Here is a 22503-nt window from a genome sequence, read left to right as displayed (position 1 = left end):
TATGAGTTTTGAATGAAACTGTCAGAATTTAGTCATTCTTGAGGCCTTTTTGCTTATATACTCAAAGTGAAGGCAACTGGAAAGGAGGAACTTGTATTTATATCCTCTCCCTATCAATGACTCCACTTCTAAATGATTGCTTACCTATGTCATTCTAATAAAGAATTTGTAGTTTTTTTGAATTATGGCAAAGTGTCAGTCAAAGTATTTGTTGAGCACATGGATGTTTGCTTTCCTGCTAAAAGTTCATTACTTGTATAAATTTAATTAACACATTGATCATTTTCACAGTGGGTTTTATAATCATTTTTTGTTTGAAAGGTCGTGTGGAGTGAATAGAGCTTCAGTGGCCCAGTTTGCCATGTAATGCCTCACGAATTAGACTTTTAAGTATTGATTATTGTGCATGTAAATCATAATTTCTTGGTGCGCTCATTCTTTTTTCGCATGGTTGGTCTGAGGAATTTCAATGCATGAGCAACTGGACCATTTTATCTGACATAGTTCTATCGCTGTCAAAATATGAAACTAAAAATGAATCTTAAAACAAAAATTTAGGTATTTAAAATTTTTATGGGAAAGGCTATGTTTTTTTATAAATACAGTTAATTATTACAAAACTTATCTGGCTGTTTTCTTTCTAATTTATTAGTGCTGAATATTACATTAAATTAATCTGATTCCAAGTCTTTGTTTGACTTTTGATTTAAATTTATAATAATTGGTCAAATAATGGCTTAGTTTATGGCAAAGTCCTGGCAATATAAACACAATGAGAGTCACAGGGAATACTCTCCACTTAAGTCCACACAGAGGAAGATGGCTGTGATTCTTGAGCTCAATCATCTCTGATCCAGGATATTGCTGCAGAAGTTACTCAGAGTAGTAATTTTATCTTCCTCACCTAGATACAGATTTTTCTCTTCAGCCTGGTCAGAGATTTCATTACAAGCCAGTGGCGCAGATTCCTCGGACTTGTACCCAGATTCCTGGGTACGAGGTAGGGACACTGCCACTGGGGTTATTTGGGGTAGAGTACTAGGTGTAATTATTTTCAGCTGTTTCATAAGTGGCTTGGTCATTCCTCAAAAGGTGTTGGCTGATGATTGCATGATGTTCAGCACCATTAGTCATTACCGATGCAATCTTGTGACCATTTAAAGCAAGACCCGGACAACAGCTTGAGTTGATGAGCAGCAAATGTCATTCATGTTGCATGAATGCCAGGCAATGACCACTTTGAGCAAATGTAACAATTTCTGATGCTTGTTAGCATTATGTCTGTTAAATTTGTTACAGTTGACATTCTGGTGGGGAGGATTATCATTGATCAGGAACTGAATTGGACCAGTCATATAATCATGATAAATATGTAGAATGCTCTGAGAAAACAAACAGGAAATGACATCACCAACCCAAGGAAACCTAAGCACACAAATAGAAAGTGGGTTATAACACCAGTGCTTCACCGGAGGCTCACTGGTGATGAAACATCTGAAAATGAACCTTCCAGCTCAGCAAGCAAACTTGCATCCATAAGAGCAGTTCCAAGGTTAGGAATTCTTGAGTAACTAGAGTTCTAACTCACGAGAGCCACTCCCTTTCTACAGGGCACAATCAAGTGTGTGATGGAATACTCTCCATTTATCTCACTAAGTGCCGTTCTAACAATAGTCAAGAAGCCCAACACCATCATTTGATCAACATCCCAGCCACTTCCTTAAATCTACACTCTCTTCTTCACCAACTCACAGTGGCAATATTGTAGACCAGTTACCTACCAAGACCTGTTTTACTTGCATTGCCGTAGTCTCCAGGGGTATGATTCAGAAGCTGGAAATTGGAGTGAATCTAGTCAATCTTTGACTGGCGTGGTCATGATGGACCGAATGGCAAATGCTGCCGAAATAGGAAGCCCTACCACTTGAGGTGTCCCTCCAAGCTGTACCTCATTGTGTCTTGCATTGCTGTGGTTGAAAAGGTCAACTCACCAGCCCCTTCTGTAGGGAACATAAGGGCAGGCAATAAATACTGGCCCAGCCAATATTTGGTGAATTAATTTGTTTGTTTATGCATCAAAAATTATTAAAAGTGCTGAACAACTTTTCATCCTTCAAACTGATGCAAGGGCACACAATTAAGGTTATCCTGGCATTAAATTGAAGAGTTGAAAGGCTAGGTACTTCCAACCCTAAACCAAAGTTAGTTACCAACAAAGTATAATTATATTTAAATAACTAACTATATACCTTATACATTAAGTCAAAAGGAGCTTTAAATTGTTGCATTTCAAGTTTGGTCCAAGGAAAAACAATGGAAAGCAACTCAACAGAACTTGATTTGAGTTCAGCTGGTTGTCTATATTTGAATCAAACCTGTGATCAGCTTCCAACTTAATTGGCTCTGTGAGTCACTGAGCTGGTTACTGATGAACAAGTGCTTGATAGCACCATCTGAGATTTCATCCATCACTTTACTGATTGTGAGCAGACTGATAAGGTAGTATTTGATTGGGTTGGATTCGTTCTACTTTTGTGGACTGGACATAATAGGGCAATTTTCTATGTTGTCAGGTACTTAATGTATTGTGGCACTGGAGCAGTTTCACTCTGGGCAAAGCTAATTCTAGAGCATAAATCTGCAGTAATATTATTGCAATGTTGTCAGGGGCCATAGTCTTTTACAGTATCCAGTGCCTTTAGCAATTTCTTGATATTACATGGAATGAATTAAATTGGCTCCCGGCAGGCTGTGTTCTATAGACCATTCTTATGCTGTTAATCAGCTACATGTAACTCATCAGAAAGATAGACCTGTGAATATTTCTTTCTGCATGCTGATAGCAGTTATGCAAAACAATGGTCTATTAGTTACAAGTATAAGTGGTAAAATGGGATTATGTACAGTTAATTTTACAGATAAGTCATCAGTAGTTGGAGGGAGACAGGCAGAAATTATGTCTGCACTTGTTTCAAGCTTGCTAACTTTATTATTTGGGTCCTATAATCATATGGTCCTAGTCCAAGTTAAATAACCTAATGTGCATCAAAGCTATGACTATCTCTTTCAATCATCATTTTATTAATGAAAACAACTTTAGGTCAAGCTGCAAATCCTGGAATAATTCTAGGAGGTTTTATTTGCAGTGTACCAATGGGTTTTTGTAACTAAAATGCTCTGAATGGCATAAATATTCAAAATGTGTTTTTACTAGATAAAGGTAGTTTTTCTTTAAGAAAAGACTAGCTCTGAAAGTGCATATTCACGGAAGCTGTGAAATCCATGAGACATTGGACCAAATGGCCTGTTTTTGCTCCTTCAGATTACAACAGGATCTGGACCAGATGGGCCAGTGGGCTGAGAAGTGGCAGATGGAGTTTAATTCAGATAAATGCGAGTGCTGCATTTTGGGAAAGCAAATCTTAGCAGAACTTATACACTTAATGGTAAGGTCCTAGGGAGTGTTGCTAAACAAAGAGACCTTGGCGTGCAGGTTCATAGCTCCTTGAAAGTGGAGTCACAGGTAGATAGGATCGTGAAGAAGGCGTTTGGTATGCTTTCCTTTATTGGTCAGAGTATTGAGTAAAGGAGTTGAGAGGTCATGTTGCGGCTGTACAGGACATTGGTTAGGCCACTGTTGGAATATTGCATGCACTTCTGGTCTCCTTCCTATTAGAAAGATGTTGTGAAACTTGAAAGGGTTCAGAAAGGATTTGCAAGGATGTTGCCAGGGTTGGAGGATCTGAGCTACAGGGAGAGGCTGAACAGGCTGGGGCTATTTTCCCTGGAGCATTGGAGGCTGAGAGGAGACCTTATGGAGGTTTACAAAATTGAGGGGCATGGATAGGATAAATAGACAAAGTCTTTTCTCTGGGATCGGGGAGTCCAAAACTAGAGGGCATAGGTTTAGGGAGAAAGGGGAAAGATATAAAAGAGACCTAAGGGGCAACTTTTTCACGCAGAAGGTGGTATGTGTATGGAATGAGCTGCCAGAGGATGTGGTGGAGGCTGGTACAATTGCAACATTTAAGAGGCATTTGGATGGATATATGAATAGGAAGGGTTTGGAGGGATATGGGCCAGGTGCTGGCAGGTGGGACTAGATTGGATTGGGATATCTGGTTGGCATGGACGGGTTGGACCGAAGGGTCTGTTTCCATGCTGTACATTCTATGACTCTATGAATCTGCATTCAATGAAATAAAGGCTGATCTGATAATCCTCAACTCCACTTTCCTACCTTGTTCCCAAAACCCTTGATTAAATTAAAATTATGTTGTCTGTCTCATATATGAGTATACTGAATAGTTCAGCCTGGACAGCCTTCTGCAGTAAAATATTCCACAGGTTGACTGTCCTATGAGAAAAACAGCCTCCTAATCTCTATTGGGTGACCCTTTACCCTGAGATTTTGCTCTGATCCTAGAATCTCCCATAAGGGAAAACAACTTCCTCTGTGTCTACTTTGTCAAGTTCCCCAAGAATGTTTTATACGTTTCATAAAAGTTTCCTTTTATTGTTCTAAATTCCAATGTGTACTTATTCAGCTTCTATTCGTAAGAAACTCCCTGCATACCTGGAATCAACCTAATGAACCTTTGGACTGCCTCTGATGCCAGTATATTTTGCCTTCAGTAAGAGTGTCAAAACTATTCACAATATTCCTGGTGTGGTCTGACTAGTGCCTTGTTTACTTTAGCATTTTTAGACTCCATCCCCTTTCAAATAAGGGCTAACATTCTACTTTCTGTCTCTATCATTTGCTGACTTTGTATGCCTTTGTGATTTGATTCACATGCTCAAAACCCCCAAATCCCTCTGTGTTGTAGCTTTCTGCAGTCTCTCTCTATTTGAGTAGTATTCAGTTCTTCTATTCTTCCTGCAAACGTGAATAATGTCACACATTCCCACATTACATTTCACCTCCCAATATTTTGCCCACTCTCTCCACCTGTCTGTACTGTATAACTCTGTAGACTTTCTATGGTCCTCAGTACTTTTACAGCACATTCCTCGTATAGCATGGAAACAGACCGTTTAACACATCCGTCCCAACCAGATGTCCTAAATTAATCTGGACTTGAGTTTCCAAATTTTTCCTTTTAACATTAATTTTCTTAACGTCTTCACTCTCTCTTTAGCACCTTGGTTGTGGTCTATTTCAGGCATGAAAATTCTGTATTCCCCTGTGAAGATAATATTTGGTCAGTGCCTCTGCCATTTCCTCATTCCCACGATAAGTCTCTACCTCTAAGGGACCAATATTGACTTCAGCGACTCTCTTCCTTTTTCTTTACCTATAAATAATATCAATTTTTTTTTTGTTTGACTAGTTACTTGTATTCACTACTTAGCGATTCTTTGCTAATTTTTAAAAGGCTCCCAATCTACTTTTTTTTTAATGCAAATTTTTTTATAACCTAATACTATGCTTAACGTTTTGAGTGAGCTGTGGAAGGTCTTTATTGCTTAGCATTTGTTTATCAGTGAAATATATTTTTGTTGAACATCTTGGTTTCATTAAATGTTTCCCCTGTTTGTTTATAGTCATGCATTTAGACTGTTTGCCCAATTAAGCATGTCCAGTTCTCTCCTTATGCCCATACAGTTGGCTTAAAGTTTAAGATTGTGTATGTCACTTTCATTTAACATGAAATGTGAAGGTGTTCATGGAACCCCTACAGTGTGGAAACAGGCCGTTTGGTCCACAAGTCCACACCGATCCTCCAAAGAGCATCATCCCCTCCTACCTTATCCCTGTAACCCCACATTCCCATGGCTAATCCACTTAACCTACACATCTTTGGACTGTGGGAGCAAAGCAGAGCACCTAGAGGAAGCCCACACAAATGCAAGGAAATGGGCAAATTCCACACAGACATCACCTGAGGATGGAATTGAACCTGGCTCCCTGGTATTGTGAGGGAGTAGTGCAAGCTACTGAGCCACCATGATCACTATTTTTCAATTTTTGAAAAAAAGTTATAATTAGTTATGACATTAGTTATAACTAATGAAGTTCTTGCTTCATTAAGTAGCAGCTTTGGCAGTATACAAGTGCTATTAGACATAAGACCTCAAATTGTCCACCACCGTTGTTTTGCCTTTTGAATCTGTTAACTGTTTGATTGGCCCAGGCTAACACCCCAATGACCTTGTCAACGAGGTCAACCTGGTTTCAGTCACTACAGAAGTGCAGCATTTACTTTCTCTTTTTCTCCTCTCCACTTGGAGAGTGCTTCCATTAAGACATTGAGACTTGAAGAGTGATGCACCCAGATGAACAAGTTACTCCCATTCTTGGCAATTAGTAACAAGCTCCTTCTACTATCAAGGTCAATGCTGTCTTTTTCAAGGAGAGGTTTAAAGTGTCTTTAAGTGTTTACTCCCCTGGTGTGTTGGACTTTTGAGTGTTCAGATAATAGCAAATGGTTGAAGATGGTTTCTCTAACCGTTCGGGACAGTGACCAGTCCATCGAAGATGATTTTGCAGCAATGTCACCAGAATGTTTGTTAGTAGACCTACCTGAAAGAAACCCACTTAGATTTGTAAGATGGTAGTACCCCATGAACTGGTTTTGCCTGGTTCAATTGTCAAGTCCTGTGGAGAATCAATAACAGCACAGTGCTATGATCTTGTGAACCCTGTACTCAAGATTCTGCAGAAATGTGACAAATTCACAAGTGCTTGTTGAAAACCTTTGGGGCAAAGGTATCTTTGGGTAGCAGCATCTGTTGCTGAATTGTCCGCTTCAAGATATCCATGATTCACCTCAACTGAAGAGGGTACTAGAAGCAAAGCTTCATTTGTTTTATGGAGAAAGCAGAGTCAATGTTTCAGGTCCAGTGAAGGGTCCTACGCACTCCTGCTTATGAACACAATCCCACATTGGTGTAATTTTAAAGATTTGCCATATGAACAATTTCTGTACTTCTGGCTACATTCTATTATGTTCCAACTTACACACACATCCACTTACGAATGGACTCTGGAACAGAACTTGTTCACAACCCAGGAACTGCCTGTAGCCCACTTGATTGGCACTCCATTTGCCACCTTCAACATTCATTCTCTCCAATCAGTGGCAGCAGTCTATATTATCTACAAAATGCACTGCAGCAACTTGTGCAGTCTCCTTTGAAAGTATTGTCTAAACCTGTGATGACTTCTGTTACTGAGAATGACAAGGGCAGTAGATACATGAGAACAAAAATCACCTGCATATTTTCCTCCAAGCCACACATTCTGAGATGAAAATAGTTGCTGTTCATTTAGTCAAGGTGGATCTAATCCTTGGAGCTCCCTTCCTAACGCAAATTGGATATATGACAGTGTTCAAGAAGATAGCTAACCACCAGAGCAATAAAGCAACTCTGATGGGGGAATAAATACTGGTAGAACCAGCGACGGTTCTCATTGCATGAATTTTTAAAATTAGACTCGCTGAGCTCATACCACTAGGGTGAAATTGGTATAAGTATCCAGATATTAAAGTTGCAGTCCTTGCTAACCTGAATAAAAAATCCTCTTCTCAAACCAAGTATCTTGATACCAGTTATATTGTTCCCACACCACCTTGTTTGAGGTCAACACAAACTAACGATCAAACTTGGGATGCTTCTGGTCTGTGTTAAGTACTGTATTTATTCTTGAAAGAAAGTAGAACTGTTTAAAGTTTTTTAAATATACTAGCATGAAGCTTGCATTGAGTAACTGTATGGCAAACCCATTTGCTGAAATAATACGTTGCAGGCTCAATATCCTGACAAAACTGCAACAAAAGCTCAAAATTCACCCTGAAACCTTGAATTTTTAAATTGAGTTTAAAACTATATTGGGTTACTCTGTTCAGATTCACACAGATGGCTGAGTTCCCCAATATGTGAAGAACACATTTTCAGAGGCTTTTATGGTGGCTTTTATTTTAAAGGAGATGTGTTTAGCAATGCAGTTATTCTTTTGTAGTTATTATTCAGGCTTTTTGTTTGTTTTTTTTTGTTTATTTTGATGAATTCGCTTCAGACTAGATTGTATCATTTTAACAAGAGGTAGAATGAAGCCAAAATATTCTTTTATTAGTATTTTGAATTAAGATTGTGTGCCTTTGGATTGGTAAATGCCATTCTGCTGCAGGATTTGAGCAGCGTAAATAGAGAATTCTGTCTCGTTATTGGACTGATAATTTTCATAACAGTAAATCAATGGCTTGATTCTGAACAGAGGGAATGAGTTGTGAGGTGTAATGCAAAAGACCAGCTAAATCAGTGGGACCATAGGCCAGTGGTGAGAGGTAACAGTAATTATTAGTGCTACGTGCACCACCTGAATGGTTGTATAATTCAGAAATATATTTATTGGCATCTTAGCAATCGACATAATGAGAGAGGAAGCAAATAGATTTCAATATTGCCGTGTGTTTATTTCTTATTGTATGTGAGGGCAAGTTCAGCACCTTGTCTGGTAACTGGAAGAATCACCACCCTCAAGTGTTGTTCCATTTGGATGTGTTTCACACCGCTCTGGCAACAGTTCAGAGTGATTTTTCCAGAAGATGCCCTCAACTCAAAACATTTAATTGGTACCTGTTTCACTCCTGTCTTAATCAGGGAGCCCATTGCACTCATCTTCCAAGATTTGATTCCTTTTTTATTTTATTATAATAAATAACATATAAAATATGGTGGGACTTTGTTGTTTGTATCTTCATTTTAAAGTGTGCTAAAAAAATTGAACTTTATTGAAATGTTTCGGTTACAATCTTTCTAACTGTAGTATAATTTGTTTTCTTTCTTTTGCGGAATAAATCTATATTATGCTGTAAAAGAATCTGCCTCATTTGAATGTATTTCAGTGACTTCCCACCCACATTAATGAAAACAAACAAAAAACTAAACATATCAAGCCAGGTTTCAATCAAATCTATCTTATCCAGTAGTATCTAGAATTGGGATCTTAGCAAATGTTTGAAACTGGAAAAGAGTAAGCACAGTGACTGCTGGCATTCTAGAGAATAAGAATGGGGAATCAGTGATAGATAATAAGGAAGTGGCTGATGAAGTGAATAAATATTTCATTTCATTTCTTCTCCATAGAGGATCCGAAAAAACCCATCAGTAATTGCTTTAAGTCAGAAGATGAAAGGGAGAGAGGAACTTGTTGAACTTTGTCCCTCGTGAGCCAACTGATTGAACTGTCAGCTGACAAGTCTCTGGGTTCTGGTGACTCCAATCTAGAGTCTGGAGTGTGATATTGGGGTCGCAGTCAGGTCAGGCAGTGTCAGGGGATTGGCGTTTTGGACGTGAGCCCATCATCAAGACGGGCTTGTGCCCGGTGCGCTGGTTTTCCTTGCTCCTCAAGTGCTGCCTGACCTGCTGTGCTTTTCCAGTGCCACACTCTTGACTCTGATCTTCAGCATCTGCATTCCTCACTTTTCCCTACCAGATTTGGCTCGTCTTTTTTTAAAAAAAAAGTGATTTGGAGATGCTGGGGTGTACAAAGTTTAAAAATCACACGACACCAGGTTATAGTCCAACAGGTTTAATTGGAAACACTAGCCCCGAAAGCAAGTGCTTCCAATTAAACCTGTTTGGACTATAGCCTGGTGTTGTGTGATTTTTTTAGCTTAAAAAATATGGATAGTAAAGTTGTATAAATATCACTGAGATTTTTCCAAAATATGCCAGATGCTAGAAAACTTCTAAAAGACTTTAAAATTAATTATAAATATGTTCTGAAGATAACATAACAAAAATGCGTTTGAATGTAGATAGGTTGAGTGAACGGGCAAGAAAATTGGCACATGGAATATAGTGAAATATGAAGTTGTTCAATTTTGTGGAAATAATATAAAATTGGACTATTACTAAAATGAACAATGAATGTAGGGTTCCAAGATACAGAGATTTTGTTCTATTACATGAGTTACAAAAATGTTAGCATGCAGGCACAGCAAGTAATCAAGAATGCTATTCTTTATTCTAGCAGAAGGAATTGAAATGCAGGCAAGGACTTAGTTCTATGGTTACATAGGATGTTGGTGAGACTACAGCACGAATACTGTGTGCTGTTTTGGTTTTCTTACTTAAGGAAAGATGTAAATGCATTGGAGATAGTACATACGAAGTATACTGTATTGATAACTGGGATGAATGATTTGCCTTATGATTAAAGGAAAGACAGACAGAATTTGATTACACTGGAATTAAGTTGATTGTTTGAATCAGAAGACAATTTGATTTGATACAATGGCTTTAACAAGATGAACAAGGAAAGGATGTTTCCTCTTGAGTGAATCAGGAACTGGAGGGACATTGCTTCAAAGTTAGGAATTTTCCTTTTGGGACAGAAATGAGAACATTATTCTCACAGATGGCTCTGCAATTTTTGAACACTCTAGCTTTAGGAGATAGAGATCATTTGAATTTTTTAACTTTTTACAACTTTTATTGTCAATGCCTGTACCGGAGAGCAGACCCTGTTTGAGAGGCTGAATGGTATACTTCTGCTTTGACTTTGCATGTTCAAAAAAGGAGGAGAAAGTGAGGACTGCAGATGCTGGAGATCAGAGCTGAAAATGTGTTGCTGGAAAAGCGCAGCAGGTCAGGCAGCATCCAAGGAACAGGAGAATCGACGTTTCGGGCATAAGCCCTTCCTGAAGAAGGGCTTATGCCCGAAACGTCTATTCTCCTGTTCCCTGGATGCTGCCTGACCTGCTGCGCTTTTCCAGCAACACATGTTCAAAAAAGGACTGAACTCAGGGAGAAATGAGGGATACTGACTACTACTGAGCAATTGAGAATCAGAGAGAAAACTGCTTGCTGGTTGAAGTAATCACTAGCACTAAAGAAGATGGAGTGCAAGTTCACTGTTCCATGAATGTGCGGTCCCAGAGATTTAGGATAGTGAAAAAAGTGTTTGATGTGCTTTCCTTTATTGGTCAGAACATTGAATATAGCAGTTGGGAAGTCCTATTGCGGCTGCAAAAGTCACTGGTTTGGCCACTTTGGAGTATTCTGTGCAGTTCTGGTTTTCCTTCTATTAGAATGATGTTGTGAAACTTGACAGGGCTCAGAAAAGATTTGCAGGGATGTTGCCAGGGTTGGAGCAAGGGAGAGTCTGAATAGGCTGGGGCTGTTTTCTCTGGAACATCGGAAGCTGGAGTGACCTTTTAATCGAGGTTTATAAAATCATGAGGGGCAGGTCTTTTCCCTGGGTTGAGGGAGTCCAGAACTAGAAGGCGCAGGTTTAGGGTGAGAGGGGGGGAAAAATTAAATGGGACCAATGGAGCAACTTTTTCATGCAGAGAGTGGTGCAGGTATGGAATCAGCTGCCAGAGGAAGTGGTGTAGGCTGGTATAATTACAACATTTTAAAAGGCACCTGGATCGGTATGTGATTGGGAGAGTTTAGAGGGATGTGGGCTAAGTGCTGGCAAATGGGACTAGATTAGTTTAGGATATCTGGTCGGCATGGACGAGTTGGACCGCAAGATCTGTGTCTGTGGTGTACAACTCTGACTTTATCAACTTTGCTCCATGTTCAACCGTTGACCAACTACAATATTTAACTACCTTTATACTTGTGGCAATTTATATTCAAGATCCCTAACTTTAAACTAACTATGGGGATGCTGCAAGTAATCTCAGAGTATGTCTCACTGACTAGCTTTAGCCTTAAATTTAAATTAATTTATCCAGAATTTTATATTTTGTAGTTATGTGTAAGGTTATTTGCAGCAATATAAAGGAAAATTGAGGAACTTCAGTATATTAATGCACTATTTGTTTTAATAGTGTCCAAACAATATATTTGAGACTATAACCACCATTTATTCCTCTGTTAACTAGTCTCTCAGCTGAACTGCAGTAAATACCAAGTTCAATTGGAGATATTATCTTATTTGTATATGTTCATGTGATCTGCACATGTTTCTTCCAAATTCAAAACAAGACTGCTGTGTGCTGAGAATTCTATCTAACTGCCTGTATTATATCCACTTACTGGTGCAATCTAAGAGGTTGAGGATTGGGGTCATTAGGCTAAGTAAAAACAATGACTGCAGATGCTGGAAACCAGATTCTGGATTAGTGGTGCTGGAAGAGCACAGCAGTTCAGGCAGCATCCAAGGAGCTTTGAAATCGATGTTTTGGGCAAAAGCCCTTCAGGAATAAAGGCAGTGAGCCTGAAGCGTGAAGAGATAAGCTAGAGGGTGGGGGTGGGGAGAGAGTAGCATAGAGTACAATGGGTGAGTGGGGGAGGAGATGAAGGTGATAGGTCAGGGAGGAGAGGGTGGAGTGGATAGGTGGAAAAGGAGCTAGGCAGGTCGGACAAGTCCGGACAAGTCATGGGGACAGTGCTGAGCTGGAAGTTTGAAACTAGGATGAGGTGGGGGAAGGGGAAATGAGGAAGCTGTTGAAGTCCACATTGATGCCCTGGGGTTGAAGTGTTCTGAGGCGGAAGATGAGGCGTTCTTCCTCCAGGCGTCTGGTGGTGAGGGAGCGGCGGTGAAGGAGGCCCAGGACCTCCATGTCCTCGGCAGAGTGGGAGGGGGAGTTGATTGGTGCGGGTGTCCCGGAGATGTTCCCTAAAGCGCTCTGCTAGGAGGCGCCCAGTCTCCCCAATGTAGAGGAGACCGCATCGGGAGCAATGTATACAATAAATGATATTAGTGGATGTGCAAGTAAAACTTTGGATGTGGATGGCTCCTTTAGGGCCTTGGATAGAGGTGAGGGAGGAGGTGTGGGCGCAGGTTTTACAGTTCCTGCGGTGGCAGGGGAAAGTGCCAGGATGGGAGGGTGGGTTGTAGGGGGGCATGGACCTGACCAGGTAGTCACGGAGGGAACGGTCTTTGCGGAAGGCGGAAAGGGGTGGGGAGGGAAATATATCCCTGGTGGTAGGGTCTGTTTGGAGGTGGCGGAAATGTCGGCGGATGATTTGGTTTATGTGAAGGTTGGTAGGTTGGAAGGTGAGCACCAGGGGTGTTCTGTCCTTGTTACGGTTGGAGGGGTGGGGTCTGAGGGCGGAGGTGCGGGATGTAGACGAGATGCGTTAGAGGGCATCTTTAACCACGTGGGAAGGGAAATTACGGTCTCTAAAGAAGGAGGCCATCTGGTGTGTTCTGTGGTGGAACTGGTCCTCCTGGGAGCAGATCCGGCGGAGGCGGAGGAATTGGGAATACGGAATGGCATTTTTGCAAGAGGTAGTGTGGGAAGAGGTGTAATCCAGGTAGCTGTGGGAGTCGGTGGGTTTGTAAAAAATGTCTGTCAAGTCGGTCATCATTAATGGAGATGGGGAGGGAGGTGTCAGAGATGGTTCAGGTAAATTTAAGGCCAGGGTGGAATGTGTTGGTGAAATTGATGAATTGCTCAACCTCCTCGCGAGAGCACGAGGTGGCGCCAATGCAATCATCAATGTAGCGGAGGAAGAGGTGGGGAGTGGTGCTGGTGTAATTATGGAAGATCAACAACTCTACGTAGCCAACAAAGAGAGGCATAGCTGGGGCCCATACGTGTGCCCATGGCTACCCCTTTGGTCTGGAGGAAGTGGGAGGATTCAAAGGAGAAATTGTTAAGTGCTTGTAAAGCACAATTGTTCCAGCTCAGGGAGCAAACTTACGTCCAGCACTATTGGTCAGTGAATTCTAGGATGGTGACATTTCCATTAATTTGAATGCAGCTGATGTAGCATTGTTGTACCGTTGAAGCATCGCCTTAAACGAATCTTGGGAATTATGATGTAGCAGACTTTCATTATATCATGCAACTCCTGGTTATTGCTCTGGAAAACCAATACAGTTTTTTGACTTGGAATTACTGAGACCTACCAATCCTGCACAAGGCTTCTGTGACAGCTTCTGTTGACAAGTGCATCTTTGTCTTTTTTTCATTTCTCCTGAAGATGGATAAGAAACAGAAAATGAATCTTCCAGTAACTGCTTGGCGACCAGAGAATACAAGGACTTAAAGTCTTTTCAAATAACAGCAAAGTATCGTGAATATGGGAAATCAAAAATCTGAAACAAACACAAAATGCTTGAGAAACTCAACAGGTCTGGTAGCATCTGTGGAGAGGGAAACCGTTAACATTTTGAAATTGGAATGATTCTTAAGAGTCATACAACATGGAATCAATGGAATCAACCTTTGGTCCAATCGTCCATACAGACCAGATATCCTGAACTAATCTAGTCCCATTTGCTAGCATTTGGCCCATATCCCTCTCAACTCTTCTAATCCATGTAACCATCCAAAAGCCTTTTAAATGTTGTAATTGTACTTGCCTCTTGTCAACTCATTCCATACATGCAGCATCCTCTGTGGAAAAAGTTGACTTTCAGGTCCCCTTTAAAATCTTTTCCCTCTCACCTTAAACCTATGCCCTCTAGTTTTGCACTCTCCTACCATGGGAAAAAGTTCTTGTTTGTTCCCCCCTATCCATGCTCCTCATGATTCTATAAACCTCCATAAGGTCGCTCCTTTGCTTCCGACTGAAACTCTTCCAGAGAAGAATCGTACCAGACTCAAAGCACAAGCTCTGATTATTTCTCCAATGAAGCTGCCAAATCTGCTGAGTTTCTCCAGCATTCTGTGTTTATCTCAAAGTCTTTGATCTGATTGCAGTAGGCCTATTAAGGTGCAAGGAAGCCACCCAATCAGAATGAATGATTACAACTGGAACAATAATTTCATGGGGCTTCATTTGACTCTGAAGATATGAATTCTGGTTCTAACTGTGTTAGTTGTTTTGACATAGTGACCCTCAAATGCCAGATGGAAGTGTTTCTCAAACAGCAATGCTACCAGCCTTCACATACCTCTTTATTATATCAGATGTTGCTGGACTATAGACTCCAAACTATTTGAGCTGTTGGCAGTATTTCTAATTCCTACTCCTGAGTAATGTCAGTGGGAAAATACTCATTATTTTCTCCTGTGGAGATTGTTGACTATGTTTGTCAGATGGGCTTTGACCCAATTTGTTACTTCCTTAGGTTACTTGCAAAAGCATATTCTCTTTGGGAATTATTGACACCATGTTTGTTTTATAAATTTACTACAATGTATCCCTTTTTTTAAAAAAAAAGTAATCCTGCTCATGACTAACTTTTCCCAAATTTCTAGGTAAAATATATTTTTACTGCATTGAGTCTGTACCACAAAACTGATTCGATATATTGGAAGCGTATAGAGGATCGGTGGTTAAGTTTTACCATTTAAGTTTCTTAGGCACCTTAGGAATGAGTGAGATCTGTTTTAATGAGTGGTTAATTTGTTTGAAATAATGGAAACCGCAACAAAATTGATTTTTACTTCAAATTGCAAAGACTTTTAGTTTGTCTTCATTAGCATTCTTCACAACTTAAAAACCGTATACACATCACCTGTTTTCTGATGCCTGCCTCATCAAAGTCCTTATCAACTTAATTTGCTTGTGACCCCAATACTCCACTGTCATGATGTGTTCCTTGTCCTAGATGCAGCAATTCATGCCTGATGTCTCTCAAAAAGCAGATTCTACCTCTAAATTATCCTCTGAAGTATAGCAATCGAATGTGTTCCTCACTGTTTGTTTTTTTTTCCTCACTCTTCCATTAGTGAGTCCAGTTGCAATTCTTGGGTATCTGAAAAACAGCCGGTTGCGGTGAGAGATGTAGGCTTACACAATCTCTTGATTTACAAGTGAAATTATCGGAAGAGAGAAAGAGAGTTGGACACAAAGTTACTGTCAACTTTAATAATTTCAGCCTCACTATGACAGTTGTGTAAGGCTTTGATCTGACACCTGTATTGGTCTACATGTAAGGATGGATATACTTCTGAGGTAATTCTGTAAGAATTTTGGGTTCAATTTAACTCCAGTTGTAAGACCATCTAATATCCTTGGTCCAGCTATTTTTAGCTGCTTCATCCCCAACTCTCACTCCGTTATAGGGTTAGAAGCGGGAATGTTAACTGATGACTAAACAATGTTCAGCACAATTTGTGACTTCTCAGAAACTGAAGGAGTCCATGTGCAAAAGCAGCAGGACCTGGACAACGTTTGGGCTGGCAAGTGGCATGTAACATTCATACCACACAAATGTCAGGCAATGATGATCTCCAACAAGAGCGAATCTAAACTGTTGCCTCTTGAAGTTCAGTGATATAAAAGTCTCTGAATCCCCCACTTTATACATCCTGGGGTTACTAGATATATAATGAGCCATATAATTGCTGTGGCTACAGGAGCAGGTCAGAAGCTTGGAATCTTGCAGCAAGTAACTCACCACCTGACTCCCCATGGCTTGTTTAATATCTAAAAGGCACAAGTCAGAATTCTGATGCAGTGCAGATCAGTGCAGCTTTCACAACATGCAAGAATGATAACACCATTGAGGACAAACCTGCTTGCTTGATTGGCACCACATCTAAAAACGTCCACTTCCCGTACCACTGACTCTCAGTAGCAGCAATGTAGAAATATAGCAAGAGCATCTTGGCTCCTTGCAAACCCACGACCACTACCACCTAGAAGAATAAGGGACAGCAGATACGTGGGAACACCACTAGCTGCAAGTTCCACTCACCATTTTGACTTGAAATATGTCACCGTTCCTTGGTCAAAACTTAGTCACTAATGGAATTGAGAGCTTACCTATAGCAATGGCAGTGGTTTGCGAAGGCAGCTCACCACTTTCAAGAGCTATCAAGACAAATAGTGATCTGAATAAACATTGGCCTGACCATTGATGCCCACATCCTGAGTGAATATTTTAATGAAAAAGTAGGAACGGAAGTTGGCAGTTTGGCTCATGGAGTCTGCTCGCCCTTCAGAAAAACTATGGCTGATCTCCACTTTGACTTTTCCTCATAACCCCGATGTCCTCACTGGTTAAAACTCTGTTGCAGCCTTGAACGATCCAGCCTTTGCAGTTCTCTGTTAAAGAATTCCATGGATTTACTACCCTCAGAGAAGGAATCCCTCTTCATCTCTGTCTTAATTTGGCAGTCCCTTACTTTGAGATTGTTGTCTACTGAGACACACTCACAAAGGACACTACCTGTCTGTATCTACCTGCCTCGAAGAATTGTATGTTTCATTAAGATGTCCTGTCATTCATCTGAACTCCAATGAGTACAAGCCCAACTTATTCAACTCTCCTCATAAGAAAATCCCACCATATCCGGAATCAACCTGGTGAACTTTACCTAGACTGTCTCTAATGTCAGTATGCCACCTCTTTAGATAAGGGGGTCAAAACTGTTTTCAGTATTCTAGATGTGGTCTGACTTGCGCCTTATATAGTTTTAGTGAGACCTCAGGGAATGGAGTATATTTATACTCCATTCCCTTTGATATAAGGCCAACCTTCCATGTTATTGGAGACATGGCTACAAGGGAATTAGTGCTGGGAAATAAATAATCACCAGTGTGCGATATTTGAAAAGGATAGGTAGAAACAGAAATGTGGAGTGTTAGAAAAGCACAGCAGTTCAGGCAGCATCCGTGGAGCAGGAGAATTGCCGCTTCAGGCAAGAGCCCTTCAGGATGAAGTCTGTTGCCCGAAACATCGATTCTCTTGCTCCTCGGATGATGCTTGACCTGCTGTGCTTTTCCAGCATCCCACACTCAACTCTGATCTCCAGCATCTGCAGTCCTCACTTTCTTCTATAAAAGGAAAGGTGGTTAGGTAGTTTTTAAAATTTCATGATTAATTAAGTGAAATAGCAAGAAATGATCTAAGATCAAATGATGGAGAATGCACGTGGATGGAGGTAAGAACGGGGAAGACGACCCTGATGGAAGTAACCTTTACGCCACCTAACAGTAGTGATCCATAAGGTAGAGAATAAATCAGGAGATAATGCTTCGATTTATGCTGTTAGTGCATTTATTTTGTTCCCAATATCATGTACATTTAAGAGCCATTAATTTTGGCTCCCCTACTCCACTGAAACCTTGTCTTTGACATAAGTTGATTGTAGGTATAGATTGAATTTGAGAGAACCAGTCTGAGTTTGCCCAGGTACAAATGTTTATACAGTTTCAGAAATAAGTAATTCTTAAAAGCAATGGTTTTAGCCCTTCTAACTAGAGATTCCAGTTCATGATATTAGATGATAGAGCACAGAAGTCTTTATTGTTTTCTGTTGACTGAAATTCTCCTCCTGTCATTGGACTGACTTGTTGTGCATCAAGCCACAAAATCCCAGGACGTTACCCTTACCAAGCCCTATTTCTGTGCATGATCAGAGACATCCTGCATTCTAATTGGACTTTCTCCCCCTTTTGATGCTTTACGTTTGACCATGCATAGCATGATCAATGAATGGTCAATCTTGAATTGGTTGGATCCTGTCTTCCTAATTGTTCTCTTAATGATGTGGAGATGCTGGTGTTGGACTGGGGTGGACAAAGTTTAAAAACCTCTCAACATCAGGTAAGAGTCCAACAGGTTTGTTTGGACAGCAATCTAGGTTTAGTCAGTGTATCATTTCAGTTGCATGACACAGATCTTTTGCTATAAATTCTGTGTCTCATGATCCTGCTCCACAGCTACCTGATGAAGGAGCAGCGCTGTGAAAGATAGTAGTACAGGGTGACCCGACCCCCCCCCCCCCCCCCCCCCCCCAATCTGCAGAATCATTTTCCGGGGTTTCATTTACCTGCGGTTTACCGCGGCCTGAACATAATATAGGGAACATTTCCAGAACCAGTAACCAGGAGGCTGCTGGGAAGGTACGTTTCCCATTTAAATGAATGGGTTTGCTCCTATCCACAGTTTTGGGCTTCCATGGTAAGTCTTGGAATGTATCCTCCGTGGGTACGGGGTGAGGGGGAGAGGGGGACTCGGTACTTTCAAATTAACCTGTTGGACCATAACCTGATACTGTGATTTTTGACTTTGTTCTCTTAATGGATAGCCTTACTAGTATCACTTCTCAGGATCTCCTGATTCATTCTTTTGTTATGCCGGTCACTTTAAGATCATTTCTTTTTTAACAGTTTATCACTTCATTTACCAGCTCCATAGATCTTTACCAAAATAAGGTGGCTACAATGATGTTTGTTTAGAGTATGCAATGTCACCTCCAAGTGATTTACTATCATCTCTCATGTCCCAAATGATACATCTTAAAAGATCAACACAACTGCAAGCGTGCTGAAGTGGAGTGGTGGCAGAAGATTAGCCATCAATGTAGTATAGACTTGAGGCTTATCTACAATGGCTCCAATTGTCTTATTTTCTTGTTGGCCTATGTAGAAACATGAGTACTCCTTTTACATAAAAGGGCAATTTTGGAAATTTCAGGGGTTACATTTTTTTGACATTTGCTATTATACTACCTACTTTTTTTTTATTTTCTTATAGACCTTCACAAACTCTTCTAACCTTTGGATTCCTTCATCTGGGTGGGAAGAACGATTTCTTGAGGTACTATTGTTTTGTGTGTGTTTGAAAAAATTCAACAGGAAATACATGTTTAAATAAATCATGTCTTTTGGAAAATCTTAACTGTTTTTGTCTTAAACTCCCATTTACACGTATGATGAAAATGACCACCACAAACTTGGCTTACTGTAATTACATTTCATCAGTAGAGACGCTAGGTTTATTTGGGTAATTTCCATTTATATGGACTGCAGATTTTATAATTGACATAAATGTAGGGTTAAATGTACTTCTGTAAAATGAATGCTTAATTCCATCTTCATACGCCAATTCAAGTGTCATCTTTTGTCCCACCCTGCTTTTATCAGAAGTTCAAATATGATCAACTAGAAAAAAATTGAAAACTTTGTATCTTCATGTTTTTATATGGTTATGTCTGATGTTGATGTTGAGAAGTTATAACCTTGTACGTACCTTCCAATCTTCTAAATGGTACGTTTGCTGTTGTTTATTTCATTTTGTTTTGCCTTTCCCTATATCAGGTATTTGTTTTATCTTTTATTTCCATTTCCCAGATGTCCCTCTGGCTCCCATGTTCATTCACTGGACTACTTACCTGGCCTTTTTCCTGACATCAGGAGAGTACCACTGCCACTTGCCCTTTTGAAAGTGTTTCAATTGACTCTTCTTTACTAACAATACGGATCTTGGCCAATTGACCTTCAGCTGTCATCTATCAATATGGCTATTCATCATTTGATGCCCGAGTCCCTGATTTGTTGCAATGTCACATAGTCGTCATGCGCTATCATTTCCTGGCTTTATTATCTTCACTAATTTTCCAGTGCTGAAGTGGAGTAGGGGTAGATGTAATATCTAAAAATGATTTCAGTAACTGGATTGCACAAAGTAAGACTGCAAAAATAATTATTTCTTCCCCTGCATATCTAAACCAGGGGGGCAACAGATTGTTCAGTACTGCTGTCTTTGTGTTAGTTCTGATCAGAATGTTGTCAGGGCCCATTTCCTTTGCAGTGTCCAGTGTCTCCATGCTTGATATCATGCAGAATGAACTGAATTAGCTGAAGACCGGAATCTGAGATGCTGGGAGCATCTGGAGGAGGCAAAGATAAGTCATTCACTCAGCACTTCTGGAATGAAGATTGTTGCAAATGCTTCAGCCTTTTGCACTGAGATACTGGGCTCTTCCATCACCTACTACTAGGTCATTGCCTCCCTATTTCGAGTTCAGATCAGTTAACTTGTTACAGACTGAAGATTGACTGCGATTTCTGGTCTAGATTAATTTGAGCCATTAGTAATTATTATTTGGAAATTCTTAAATGCGTAAATTGGTTCGAGGATATTTCAGTTTCTATTTCTTTGTTTGACATCATAATGTGTTTTAAAGCAATTATTTTCACTTTTTTGAAAAGATGACTAACTTCCATTTTCATAAATGGTCTTACCCTTCCTCATCAAGTTCATCTTTTATTTGATTTATCCCATACATTATTCAAACCAAATTGTACAGTTACTTCCAGGGTTTTGTCTCCATAAATCTTGCTGAAAGATCATTTCATGTGTGATCATTTGATCTGGAAAATCTCCTGATGTCACTTGTAACTTACCTTTTTGACCAGCTTGAGCATGTCAGCTTGCTGAATTATTAGTTCACAATGATTTTATGCATCTATCTTTTTCTGCACTGTTTTATATACCTATCATTTTTGGCTTGGTTGTCTTTTTGAAGGCTTAAGAACTGAGATTTTGCCTGTCTTCTGTTCTGATACCTGAGATTCTAAAACAAGTCACAACTTGACAACCACCTTGGAGAGTACCAATCAATCTTGGTTTTATCTCCCATATTAACCTTATCTTTAAATCATTCCCCTCCAGCCTCTGTCTTGGGTTGACTTAGTTTCTTTCAGGTAGGTAAAAACAATGACTGCAGATGCTGGAAACCAGATTCTGGATTAGTGGTGCTGGAAGAGCACAGCAATTCAGGCAGCATCCGAGGACAGGCAAAATCGACGTTTCGGGCAAAAGCCCTTCATCAGGAATCTATTGAATTCGAACACCTGAGTATCTGCCCTCTCCGCTGTACGCAGTACACCAGGTGAAGTCTCACTAGTGTCTCAATTTAGTTCAGCATATCCTCCTTGCCTTTGTACTTTGTATCCCTATTAATGAAGTCTGGAATTGTGGATGATGTATTAAGAGCTCTCTACCTGTCTTTCCACCATTAATGACATGTACGCTTACAAACAGAGGTCTCTCTGCTCCTGCACACCTATTAGTATAAAGTAAAGGATGATGTTCTGTCTTTCCATGTTGTTTGTTCACGTTTCACTTCTCTTTGTTGAACTTCATCTGTCTCCTATCTGCCACTTCAATTGCTTGTCTCTGTCCTTTTGGAGTTCTATACTGACCTTACAGTTTAGTGTCACCCACGTTTTCTGTTATACTAACCCCTAGGAAACTGTTTCCTTTCCCTCCGTCCATTTCGTATCATTGTTGCTATTGACCATTTTATTGTATGAGCTATAACTTTTCTGGCTGGTCTATTGGGTGCCATTGTATGTGGCATTAAATGCTTCTCTCGGTCTATGGGCAAAATATTGTCTTATTAACCCTCTCCATTCTTTTGAAAAAATACTCTTAATGAGTCATGATTTTTGGTGAACAATCCATGCTTGCTCTTCTGAATTAACCCACATCTATCCAGGTGACTGTTAAGTATATTCTGATTAATTGTTTCCAACAGTTTCCCCACCACTGAAGTTAACTAATCTGTAATTGCTGGGCTTATCTTTGAATTTTAAAACAGTCATGTTTATAATTCTTCGGTCCTTTGACATTACTGCTAACTGTAAGGAAGACTGGAAAATGATTGCAGTGCCTTTGCAATTTGCACTCCCACTTCTTTAATATCTGTAGATGTAACTCATCCAGTCCCGGTGCCTTATTCAGCTTTAAATATTGACAGCTTATTCAATGCTACCTCCTTATCAGTTTTAAACTTCTGAGTTTCTGGTCTGTTACCATGCATTAGGCAGGATCTGATTGGCAGGTAAAGAAGGTGCAACCTCTGCCTAGCCTCTTGTATCTGGGTATATGCTCTTTTTTGG

The 22503-nt window shown here is 40.1% G+C and overlaps 1 protein-coding gene across 5 annotated transcripts in view; it reads left to right on the top strand.

Moving 5' to 3' along the window:
• pde7a (phosphodiesterase 7A) overlaps nt 1-22503 on the top strand; it is a 138816-nt gene that overhangs the window by 9231 nt on the left and 107082 nt on the right. For 3 of the 5 annotated variants that reach the window (XM_087985936.1, XM_043689280.2, XM_043689283.2), the window contains exon 2: nt 19352-19414. The exons of the other annotated variants lie outside the window; for them this stretch is intronic. In XM_087985936.1, the coding sequence (XP_087842062.1) occupies nt 19352-19414 (63 nt within the window). The remainder of the gene's footprint in view (nt 1-19351; nt 19415-22503) is intronic. 5 annotated transcript variants of the gene reach the window in all.

Source organism: Chiloscyllium plagiosum, unplaced genomic scaffold (genome assembly GCF_037043375.1).
Source record: "Chiloscyllium plagiosum isolate Xiang-an unplaced genomic scaffold, Cpla_swu_hap1 HiC_scaffold_4, whole genome shotgun sequence".
Taxonomy (NCBI): Eukaryota; Metazoa; Chordata; class Chondrichthyes; order Orectolobiformes; family Hemiscylliidae; genus Chiloscyllium; species Chiloscyllium plagiosum.
Note: the sequence above shows the minus strand (reverse complement) of the source record. Positions and strands in the feature narration are given on the sequence as shown.